Consider the following 13,063-nt stretch of genomic DNA (forward strand, 5'->3'; position numbering starts at 1 on the left):
TACCTTACACTTATCTATTCATGAATATAAGTAGGGAAAAGGGCCTCATTTACCCTGAACTTTATGATTTGGAGCTGATATACCCTTCGTTTAAAAAATGGCCCATATATGCCCCTGCCGTTATAGAAATGGCTCATATATGCCCTTTTACTTAACAGACCAATATTTAATAAATTAAAAATTCATTTTTTTATGCTTTAATTTGAGAAAATGCCACGTGGCTCTTAAAATACCCCACCCAATAACTTTTCAGCAACCCGACCCAATGGAAACAAGAAAACCCCATCCACTTAAATAAACCTAGCCCATTTCATTCTATGGTCTCCACTCTCCACGCTTGACATGAAAAAAAATCAAAAACTTGTTAGGGTTTCAGTGAGCTCTAAACTGGTGTCAATCAATCTCAATAATGTTCAAAATCTTAGGTAAGTTTCGATTATTTTCTTCCCTTACTTTTAAGGATCTTTGGTGTTAAAAATATAGGATAATATGTGAGAAAAGTGTAACTGAGTTTACCTATGTGCTTTTTTCCCTTGACATTCTGTCCATGGAAGGTTTATTTTCTTACTTTAATACATGAGTTTATCTCTTTGTATGCAGAGATGGAATCTTTGTTGGTCCCCAAATAGTTATTGTCTCTTTAGTATTTTAAAATTCATTTTTCAATTGGTTGGTGTTAAATGCTAAGGTGGTCCCTTATGTCTAATTTATTTGCTTGTTGCAGGTGTCATTTTGAAGGATGATTAAAGAAGTGGATATTGTTTTCAACTATGGGGGCAATAGGGTAATTTCCCCAAAGCTGGGATACAATATAAAATTTCAGCACACCTGGTATTATAATACTTGTTTAGTTTGTTATGATGATTTGTGTGAAGCTTTTACTTCCAAATTTGGATTTAAGGAAGTTCAACAATTGTTGGTCACTGGTCCATCTGGTACTTATTATGTAATTGAAGATAATGATGGAATTAAGACTCTTCAATACTTATTTTCAGAAGATTTCAAGGTAATAGATTTTTATGTTGTAGATGCTCATGAATTGAGAGTTTCTGCCACAAATATCATATATCATACTGAATCATATTTTGTGGATGTTGAAGCTGCTACTGATTGTGATTATAGTGATGTGGAGGATGATACTCTTTATGAAATGGGCAACAGTTGTGAAATTGTTGAATATAATGTTGAAGTGCTTCAACGTTATGAACATGAAAAAGAGAGAGTTGTGAGTGATGGACTTGAAAAGTTTAAGGAATTAGAAATGGGTATGACCTTTAAGACTATTGAAGAACCTAGGCAGGTTGTTAGCTTTTATGCTATGGCTAACAAAAGAAGTTGAAAACAAAAAAAAGTGATACAAAAAGAATTAGGTATGAGTGTTATGATGGTTGTCCCTTTTACTCTTCTCATATCTAAGGATGGAAAATCAGCAACATTTAAGGTTAAAACATTGATGCCTAAGCATACTTGTGGTGATTCTTTTGTTAATCCATTGGAAACTTATCATACCTTGGCTGTTTATTTTAAGGATGAAGTTCTAAACAATCCAAAATACCCTATCAAAGACATGAGAGGAATTCTTGAAAAAAAATTCAAGTTGAATGTCTTAAGATCCAAACTAAAAAGAGCCAAAACAATGGCTCTTGATAAGTTGGAAGGCAGTTTCAAAGATGACTACAATAGGCTTGAAGCTTATGGTCAAGAACTTAGACAATCAAAACCAGGATCTGATGTGGTAATTAATATCTCTAAAGATGCACTTGAACAAGGCATAAGAAGGTTTTTGAGAATGTACATTTGCTTCAAGGCTTTGAAGGATGGATGGAAAAGTTTGAGACCTATAATTGGTTTAGATGGAACATTTCTCAAAGGAAAATGCAAGGGGCAACTATTAGTAGTTGTTGGGCAAGACTCAATGAATCATTTTTACCCAATAGCTTGGGCAGTGGTGGAAAAGGAAAACACAGGAACATGGACATGGTTTATTCAGTTGTTGAGGATTTCGTTGGAGTTGAAAAATGGTGAAATTGTGACATTTATGTCTGATATGCAAAAGGTAGCTTTAAATTTATTTTTTTCTTATTGCCTTTTCTTTATCTTTTTTCTTACTGTCATTTTTTTCTTTTCGATTTTTAGGGCCTGTTCGATGTTGTAGCTAATGTTGTTCCAGAAGCACACCATAGGCTTTGTGTGAGGCATATAGAATCTAACTGGTGCAAGAAATGGCGGAGTGGTGAAGAGAAAAAATTGATGTGGTGGTGTGCATGGAGTACCTATGAAGAAGAATTCAAAGACACTTTGAAGGTGTTAGGAAAGGTGGATGAAGATTCAGCTAGTGATCTTCTTCATTTTCCTGTAATTAAATGGTGTAGGGCATATTTTGATACTCAATGTAAGAATCTAATGGTAGACAATAACTTCACCGAGTCTTTTAACAGTTGGATACTTGAAGCTAGAAAAAACCAATCATTAAAATGTTGGAGGAAATTAGAGTGAAGGTGATGAATATGTTGGTGAAAAATGAAAAAATGGGCAGAAAATGGCAAAATGATATCAGTCCAACGGTTATGAAATTGTACAATGACTATCGATTAATGGCTACCAATGGTACAGTTGAGTTCAATGGAGATTATGGTTATGAAGTGAAAGATGGAGACACGGACACACATACAGTGAATTTGGAGTTGAAGAAATGCATTTGTAGATTATGGGACTTGGGTGGAATACCGTGTCACCATACCATCAAGGCAATTTTGCATAAAAAAACTGAACCATTGGAAGAGGTTCATTACTGCTATAAAAAGAGGCTTATTTGTTAACATACAAGCACAAGTTGCAACCAGTTAGGGGTTCTCAATTCTGGAAAATCGACCATGCTCAAGCAATGGAACCTCCGAAAATGGTAAAACTTGTTGGCAGACCCAAGATGAAAAGAAATAAAGAAACTGATGAGGCAAGTTTGAGAAAGGGGGCATGGAAGCAGTCAAGAAAAGGAACTCTAATGAGATGCAACAAATGTGGTGATTTCAATCACAATGCTAAGGGATGTTATAAGGTAATCTCTCTTAATATTTTCTTTTAGTTAAAAGGTGTTCATTTTTGTCAATCACAACAATTTTTTTGGGTTGAAGGACCATGAAGACGGTGAAAGTTAGCATGAAAGAAATAAGAAAGCAAGCAATCAAAAGTCGAGGAGTTGAGCAAGAAAAAACTCTATTGTAGAGTATGAGACAGAAGCTTCACCCCAACAATTTCAGACAAAACAGTCGACTGCCTATGGTCCTAAGATCGGGAATGATGAAGATCCAGCATTGCGACCAATGGTAATTTTTGAGACAGAAACAAGGATGGAAAAGAGGTCTCGAATATTTGAAGGAATAGGAAGCAGGAAGATTGTTTTTTAAGGGGATGCAAGAGGAATCTCGACCCCTTCGGATCTACCATATTCACCAAAGAAGACTACTTGAAAGGGCAAGAAAGCAGTCACAATTGATCAGTTACAAGCTGAAGTAAAGAAGAAAAGAGTGAAACAAATGGCAATGAAGGGCAAATGGCCCGTGGATACTAATGATGATCTAGTTTAGAAGTCGTTGTGTGGTTGATCATTTTTTGACATTAGGTGGTTATTTTGGATAGTATTATATGATGTAAATCCAAACAATTTCTTTTGTTGCTAACCATATAATAGATATTTGTGGTTGGTTTAACCACCAGAAGGTTAATCTTCTTTTGCTGGTAACTTGTGTTAAGATAATTTTATAAAAATTGAGAATTATATTCTACTGCATCTGGTGTAATTATTGTTGATTGTATTTTGTGTGAGAGAGTAAATTTATGTGCTTTGATTGGTAGCGTTGTTTAAATTACGACTAAAATTAGCATTGTTCACGATCTTCTTTGAACTAGTAGATAGCTCACAGATGATTCAACGTGGAATGTCAAGGAGTCATTGATGATTCTCTATCATTTTACCTCGAGCTTTTGATTCTCTTTCATTACTAAATAATACAAAAGTTGACAAAATCACTACACAAGACCAAATAAGGTGAATCAAAAGTTGTCATAAATCAATACAATGAACCAAAAGTTAATTACACATAAGTCACAAAACTGCAAATGAGATGAAAAAGTTTAGTCGCATAATATGGCCTTGGAATCTATCATTTAAATTCCCAGAAAAGATATGATCCTACAAAGTACTACTATATTTCCAAATTTTACAAACTTTTTGCCTCAGTGAGTGAAGAAAAGAACCCAACTAAGCAACTGAATGTAAAATAACTTCAAACTTTTCTCTCGAATTTTAAGATTTCATAAACGCAATGACTCCGTCCACAGTTCGTTCGCGAACACTCTGAATATGTGGTGTGACGGCCAATAAAACTTCAGCAGACTCTTGATTTTCACTTGTAGCTGCAAGATGTATTAGCATGTAATTATCACTGACAGTATCCCCTGCCTTTACCACACAACGAAAGAATGAACTGCCGCAACTGCTAGCAGAGGACACATATTATCATCTCCTATTTGAGCATCAAAATTAGCATGGTGTTTTAGCAAAACCGTAATAGCATCTTCCTGGCTGCGGTCTACAACGCATATTAATGGTGTTCCAACATCAACATCACTTCGCAAATCAACGTCTACACCTATCGGTAGAAACAATTTAACCAATTCAATATGCCCATTTCCTGCATCATTAAATGGACAAAATAAAACACATAAGAATATCACTTCAAGCAAAGAATATCAAGAACAAATTTACCCTATAACTCTAACACCAAAGGTCCTTAAAAGAAAAGGGAAGAAAGTAATCGAAACTTACATAAGATTTTGAACAATATTGAGACTGATTGACGCCAATTTAGAGCTCACCGAAACCTACCAACATTTTGATTTTTTTTCTTGTTGAGCGTGGAGAGTGGAGACCATAGAATTAAATGGGTTAAAGTTTATTTAAGTGGGTGGGGTTTTCTTGTTTTCAATTGGGTCGGGTTGGTGAAAAGTTATTGGGTGGGGTATTTTAAGAGCGATGTGGCATTTTCTCAAATTAAAGCATAAAAAAATGAAATTTAATTTATTAAATATTGGTCTGTTAAATAAAAGGGCATATATGGGCCATTTCTATAACGGCAGGGACATATATGAGCCATTTTTTAAACGGAGGGTATATCAGCTCCAAATCATAAAGTTGAGGGGTAAATCAGGCCCTTTTCCCATATAAGTATGTTTCTTACATACAAGAGATTGATGATTTTAATTCCATTGAAAGCTACTTAGTAGAATTTTCCAAATCAAAGAGAGAGAAATATTAAGATCCAAGTAGGAATTTCTCTATTCCTAGTTCGATTCAATTAACCAAGCATAAATATCTCTTAATATACAAGAGAAGTTTAGACTCTAAAAGTCAAATCAACAAAATATTGATGGGCTAACACATGAAAAACTACTGAGAAAATCGCCTAATTCCTGTAAATTGTCCCTTAAATACCCAAAATGGACTCTAAAAATTGTTAGAATGTACGTATTGCTCCCCCAACTCCCTACTGAGGGTTTTGTAAAGATTTCGATTAGAAATCGTCCATAAGTCATATCACTAATATATTAATGGTTAACACACACGACAAACTGAGAAAATTATCTAATTTCTTTAAATTGGCCCCTAAATGCCTAAAATGGACTCTAAAAGTTGTGAGACTGTACATACTGCTCCCCCGACTCCCTACAGAGGGTTTCGTAAATGTGTAGCAAAGAAATCGTCTGAAAGTCATATCACTGAAATATTAATGGGCTAACACATACAAAACACTGAGAAAGTCGCCTAATTCCTGTAAATTGGAATTCTAAAATTGTGAGACTATACGTATTGCTCCATTAACTCTCTATGGAGGGTTCCGTAAAGATTTCACAAAGAAATTATTCGAAAGACTTATCACCAAAATATTCATGGGCTAATACAGACGAATTGAGAAGATCACCTATTTCCTATAAATTAGCCGTGGGATACCTAAAATGGACTCTAAAAATTGTGAGACTAACTCCCTACGAAGGGTTCCATATAAGTTTCGCAAAAGAAATCATTCAGAAATCATATCACCAAAATATTTATGGATTAACACACACGAAAAATTGAAAAAATCGCCTAATTCTTTTAAATTGGCCCCTTAATCCCTTTACGAGATTAATTAGAGATGCGCGAGCGCGCGCACACACACACATACACACACATATATATATATAAAGAAGAGAAGCTAGTTGTAGGGTTTGATTGCCATAAAATACTTAGACAATGTGGGTGACGCACATTGTGAATCTCATGAATTGACTCGTGGATCATTGTGATATTGGCCCATGAAACTTAGTCTTAGGGAAAGATTGTTGGGTGTGAGATTGAATTTCCACATTTGAGAAGCTATATATAAGGTGTAGGATCTCTTAAGGGAAAATTTCATGTATGGAAAACGTATTTAATGAAATAACGCTCTATAGGTATAGTTTAGTAATTACATTCAATGGGTAGTTTAGTTTGCTATGAAGCATTAATTTTGTATATAATGTTTTTTTTAAAAATAATTTATACAATATTTTTTTTAATAAATGGATACATGAGCGCTAAATACAGTAACAAAAAATTTACATAATCCCATGATTCAAGCTAATCGTTCAAAATCAAATATTTTTCCAAAAAAGAGTTCTATAGCAATAGAAACACCATAACAGCTGGTTTCCTCAAACGACTGAAGCATACGATTAATCAATATTCTTGTATATTCAACACCAGGTAAGCGTTTCTTTCAAGGAAACTTCATGTTTTGAACGGCAAGAAAGTATACAATTGATTTGTATAGTATATAATTGAAATTTTGGAAAACGGATTATTTTTGTTTTGTTCATTCTAATGGTTCGCAATAATTTAATTTTGTTTATACAATATTAGATAAATTTTATATTAACAATTCAATTCTAATTTTTTGTTCAAAAAATTGAATGACACAATTTGTATATATGAAGTGTATATGATTCGACAACAATGGTGTGCTTTAATTTGCTAATTTTTGTTGTTGTTGTTGTTGTAATTTTACTGTATAAATAAGTTATACGATTTGTATATTGTTTAATTGGTAATATTGTATATATGTAAGTAATTGTATACAATTATTATACCATAAATAAGTGTAAGTAGTTGTATAAAATTACTATGACAATTATATATATGAATTGTATATGATTCAATAAAAAAGGTGTGCTTTAATTTGATAATTTTTGGTGTAACCTAATGTTGACACCCATTTTTGGACCTCCACAATATATATTAATTCTCGAGCTTCTTAGATTTCAAATGATTTGGAGTTATTAGTTTATAAAATTTAAATATTTTTTAAAAAGATTTTTGAAGCGATTTAGTCGGCTTTATAATATTTTAGATAATAGATGGATTTTACATAATTACTTATATAATCAACGTGTATTATTAGCATTTGGAAATCATCTTGAAATATTTTGCATTTTTTAAAATTAACTATGTTATTAATTTAGTTTAGTATAAATTAAAGTTATGATTCTGAGTTATTTGAATTAGTTAGTTTATAATTAAATTGTTTATTTTATTTTTGTTAAGATTAAGAAGCTTGTTAATTAATTAATAACAATTCATCTTATTTAGACTTTGGCCGAATTCACCAATTAATCCCAATTTGGCTAAGTTTTAACTCTGAATGGTTATAATCGTAATCCATTTAGCCCTTCTTGATATTGCAATTTTAACCATTCTCTAACCTTACCTCTAGCTTATTTAAATAATCACCAAGGGGCTTTTATCCTTGATTACATTTTCAGCAACACCCAAGCCCATTTTTCCATCAGCGTACAATTATTTCCAGCCAATAAACTCCAGCAGTCCATACCCACCCTCCAATTCCCATTACAGCATACAACAATTCCCAGTGATTCAAACATACACGTAGAGCAGCACCAACCGACCCCATCCCCTTTATTTCGCTCATCTCCTCGTCCGTTTCAAAGTAATATTCTGGTGTTTGGAAGCATCTGTTCTGTGATTGTTCGTTGTTATTTTTCATAGGATTGATGATGTTTTTAACGTATTAAATGTACACTTAATTGTTTCCATCAGTTAGTCCTAATATGGGGTCAAGTTCCGGAGAGCCATTAAAGTTTTATTTTGTTGTATTTCTTTTCTTGAGCCTGCTCCTCGAACATCGTCGAATCTATGTTCTTTTCGCTTTAGCATCTTGAATATTGAAAGTTCCATTCACTTTATTACTGCTAATGTTCTCTGTTCTTCCTTTGAGATGAGGAAAAATCTTCCGTACAAATTGTATGTTGTTGTAGCTGCTGTTCGGTAGGCATAAGTGGTTATTTTCTTCTTGATTAAATTTCATGGCCGTCCTATTTTGCATTGCGAATGTGTAACTGTTTATTTGGTTTTTATTCCTCCTCATTTTCAGCATATTTCCATAATTTTGGTTGAGTGTATTGCTTATTCTAACTTGAAGCTAAATGTTTATAATAATTTCGTTGGTTGTCTGCTTAAATGTGGGCTGAATATCAATACTATTCTTTCTAAATGTTAAGTTATACTCGTTCTTTTTGGTTTTTTTTCTTCCGAGGATTTGCTTTCGACTATAGTTCTGTTTCTTTTGTGCGTGTGTTTGGAGGTCGGCATTTGGTTTTATGCCAGCCTAGTTTTACATATCTCTTTTCACTTTCATGGAAACCTTTGATGTTATAGCTCTACTTGTCGGATTAGGTTTAAAAAAATGAAATGCATCTTTGTTCTTCTCAAATTTGTTCCATGTTTTCTTGGTTTTTTAAAAAAAATGGTATAGCTGATTAAAATAGCATTAGTTTAGCTCGAGATTTCCTTAATACCGTGTTGCTATTTATTCTATCTCGCATCTTATAACTCGATATTATTTGTCTTGGGTTCTTTGTGGCTTTTATTTCGAAAGTTTTGCCTTGCTATCGTGTCAATTTTCGTGCTTGTTGTTTGTAGCTGCTTGAGAAAATATGAATGACCACTTTATAAAAAAAAAAAAAAAAGGAGTTAGAATCAACAATGGGTTGCTGTTTGAATAATTGACCTTCAGCTTATTTTGCTCAAATGTTAAGTCACGTATGTTCCCAAACACGGTTCGTATACAATGGTACACGTGATGTGTATACACAGATTTCTTGAAGGAAAATGGGGGGCAAAAGCCCAAGGAAATTTCAGCAAGTCCAAGATTTGGGCCTAATTTGATATTCCTCTCCTTGCTCTTATTTATTTTGTTATATTTGACTAACGTTTTGATTATCTTATGATTTAATCTAATTAAATTTTCCAAGAATGGTCATTTCATTTTATTTTTCGAATTAAAGTATATATATTTTATTACTTAGTTTTTATTTTAATATTTGTCTTGTTGACATTTTATGAACTATTTCCCTTTAGAAAATTCTCCTTTAGTTCATTCCCCCTTAAGATAAATAAAATGATAAAAATAATAGTAATAAATAAATGAGTTCATTTACTTAGCTAAATTTTTTTTTAAATAAGTTAAAATAAATGAGTTCTTTTACTTAGTTAAAATTTCAAAAATTAGTCAAAGTCGTTATGAGCTCTTTTATACTTAGTTAAAATTTCAAAAGTTAGTCAAAGTCATTTTTAGTCAAATCGTCGGTCAACCGCAAGTTAGCGGACATTTTGAGGGCCTAACACCTTCTCGGAATGTACATTGAACTCGAACCCTTTTTCAATTGATTTTATCTGTTTGAGTATTTTGAAAATCTTAAGTTTTTTCTTGAGTTTTACTAAAAAAATTAAGTGGCGACTCTATTCTTTTGGAAATCGATTTCTCTTAAACTACAAGTTTAATCGATTTTTTCGAAATCCTAGTCATTTTTCTTTTATATATATTTTCGAGTAAAACACCTAACTGTATATATAATAATGTAAGGTTTGTATATTGTTTAATTCATACTATTGTATATAACTTACAAAATATACAAATATATATATATAATACAATTATGATTTAAGCAAAAAATATACATATACTTCAAGCAATTTTGTATATAACTAACAAAATATACAAATATCTAAATACAATTGTGATTTAAGCAGAAAATATACATATATTTCAAACAATTTTGTATATAACTAACAAAATATACAAATATCTACATACAATTGTGTTTTAAGCAAATATTTGATGTTCTTGATCTAATGAAGGAGACACAACCTCCTCAGAATCACTATCTTTGGCTTTCCTCGTACTTCCTCCTTCAACAACTTTAATGTCGCTTGCCTTAACATTGTTGATGACTTCTGGGAGTGCAATTGGGTCATTTTTTTTCTTGGATCTCAATTCTTCAATAGATTTTTCCTGTAGAATTTGTTTAGATTTTTCCATAGACCCTGCATTGACTCCAAAATCTTGAGTTAAACCGAGTGAAAATGAAGGTTGATTATTAAAAACTTTGACATGCAATGACGTACCTCTCGCAATCCTCTTAGATGGAGTCGAATCATCCATTTTATTTTTTGTAAAAATGATATATAATAAGTAATGAGGGAATTTTGAGAAAAAATTATCCAAACACTAACATGCACAATACATATACAATTGAAAAATGAAAAAGAAAAAAAGAAAAGAGGTTCACCTACGATTTATGCGGTTACCTGCAAAAAGTAAAACACGATTGGAGGGAGAAAGTGAAATTCGAATTTCAAATTGATTTTAGGAGAAAAACAGGAAATGAGGAGAGGAGAGGAGAGGAGAGGAGAGGAGAGATAAATTTAATTTTGTATAAAATCATATACAAAGACCGATGAAGGCTTTGTTGATTCGGTATACAAAGTGGTGGTGGGTCTCATTATTAATGGCGAAAAAACTGAAATTGTATTTACTAACAGTAAATAAATTAAATTATACCCTCAATGACTAATAGCCTAGTAATATTTGCCAACTCACTTAATTTTTCCATAATGTGTGAGACTTTTTGAAAGAAAAAAAAATTGTGCTAACTTGGTTAAAGTGAACAATTATCATACTCTATTTAGAATATCTTTGGGCTAATTTATCCGAACAAAAACAAATAAGTCCCCAATCTAAGACCATTAGCCGTTACTTGAAGACAAGACATTCATCATTTGAACTATTGAATTATGGACACAAGTCAAAGAATCTTCCAACTATTCAAGAAGTGTAATTAATACTTAATAAATATAATGTCATCCTCAATAACTTCAAATAATATCCAATAATCAATATTAAATTTTGATATTAATAGAAATAGTTAATGAACCCCAAGTTGTATAATTTGATTGTTGGGATAAAAGATAAAAGTCAATCAAAAATTTAATTTTTTTAAGAAATAATCTTTTAATTGTGATTCAATAATGTAATAACACAAGCAATTACAATACATATAAATTTGCCATGTCAGCATATGGTGTTCATGAGTGCGTGTATGACAATAGTAAAAGTATCTATTTGGTCTTTTAGATAAATTTCAGTATCTAAATTACAATTTTTGTCAAATTTGAGGGATTATCTAGATATTTAGATAAAATTATTTATATATAATTATCTCTAAATAGGCTCATAAGCCAGTAAATGATACTTTATAAATAACTTCAGTTGTAAGTGTTTCTCTTACAAATTCAAATTAATCCAATGACAAAACCTTTTTATGATTTGACTGAAGAGGTTTCTGTGTTGCTGGTATATCAAGATGAGGAATTGGTTTCTAGTAAATCAAATGGTTGATTTACTAGAGTTCAATGGATACAAAGGTGATATATCTAGAACTAATTTCTATATGACTTTCATTATATAGAGAGAGAATTAATTGATACGATGTTTATTTAGAACTTTTCCTTTCCTTGTTATCATAACATTATTTCTATGCTTGTGTATGTTGTGTTACAAGTTAATAAATGAATTTGTATGATTATAAGGAATTAAATTAGATTCTTCATTTTTGTTTTTGTTGTAACCATGTCACTGACTCGATTAGCTTTCTCCATAAGGATTGTGTAATTTTTCAAAGAGGTTCAATAATTTTATGTTAAAGTATGTGTTGTTCTAATTTTATCGGATATTTTTCCATAAAGGAGATAGTTTAAGTTTATGTTAATATTAATTATTTCACACTTGACTTTTTTGTACAAAAAATAAAAAGGAAACTTATTCTTTGTCAATCGGGCCTAGAGTGACATCGTGTTGGAGGAGAAAATAATTAGGACCCTCATAAATAATTTTGAAATCATAGATCTTTGATTTTTACAAATCTATATATTGTTTTAGAAAGAAAACACATTCACTTGGATGATTGAGGCACAAAATAAGAGTAAGAGATTGAAGAGAAGAGCGAGATAAAGACATGATAAGAGATGATTTGGCTATCATTATTGTCTGAGATGACTTTTTTTTGTCTTTTATTCAATGTAGACAAACAAATAAATAGGGACATGTGATTTTCATGATTTTTTTCTTCTATTTTTTTTTTTTGTCTTTTATTAGATGTAGACAAGAAAAGAAATTTTTTTCATGTGACTTTTCCTCATTTATTTTTGTTTCATTTTCAATTACTTTGTTAGTATTTAATATCGATTGTTCCTTATTCAAGCTATGTTAAATATTTTTAACATAATTTTTTTGGTAACTCCTTTCTAATAATTTGTTAAATCTTCTAAACTCTCGTTACTTATTTATGAAATAAAATTACCTTAAAACTTTTTACATAAATTTATCTTAAAACTTTTTATCCTATTATATCTTGCTTTAATAGTATTTAATCTATATATATATTCAGTGTTTATTTGTTTTCAACAAGTCAAAGAATAAATTAGAATATATTCTTTAGAATTATATTCCTATAGAATCTTCTCTATTATATATTCCTACAGTTATTTACTGTAAAGTAATATTATATATTAGTAAGATTGCACACACCGTTTACGATATAAGTTGATTAATATGTGTTATTTCATAAATTAAAGTATAGCAACATAATATGAAATTTCATAATTGAATTTGAATGAGAAATTAAATAAACA

The 13,063-nt window shown here is 31.2% G+C and overlaps 1 protein-coding gene across 1 annotated transcript; it reads left to right on the forward strand.

The window, feature by feature from the left end:
• Positions 1-1,150: 1,150 nt before the first annotated feature.
• On the forward strand, positions 1,151-3,404 carry LOC107061079 (uncharacterized). The gene is made up of 6 exons (XM_015309820.1): positions 1,151-1,300; positions 1,418-2,056; positions 2,137-2,355; positions 2,457-2,783; positions 2,828-3,055; positions 3,258-3,404. The coding sequence occupies exons 1-6, from the start codon at positions 1,151-1,153 to the stop codon at positions 3,402-3,404; spliced, it is 1,710 nt and encodes a 569-aa protein (XP_015165306.1).
• Positions 3,405-13,063: the final 9,659 nt, after the last annotated feature.

The sequence above is a fragment of the Solanum tuberosum genome, unplaced genomic scaffold (assembly GCF_000226075.1).
Source record: "Solanum tuberosum cultivar DM 1-3 516 R44 unplaced genomic scaffold, SolTub_3.0 scf00116, whole genome shotgun sequence".
NCBI lineage: Eukaryota > Viridiplantae > Streptophyta > Magnoliopsida > Solanales > Solanaceae > Solanum > Solanum tuberosum.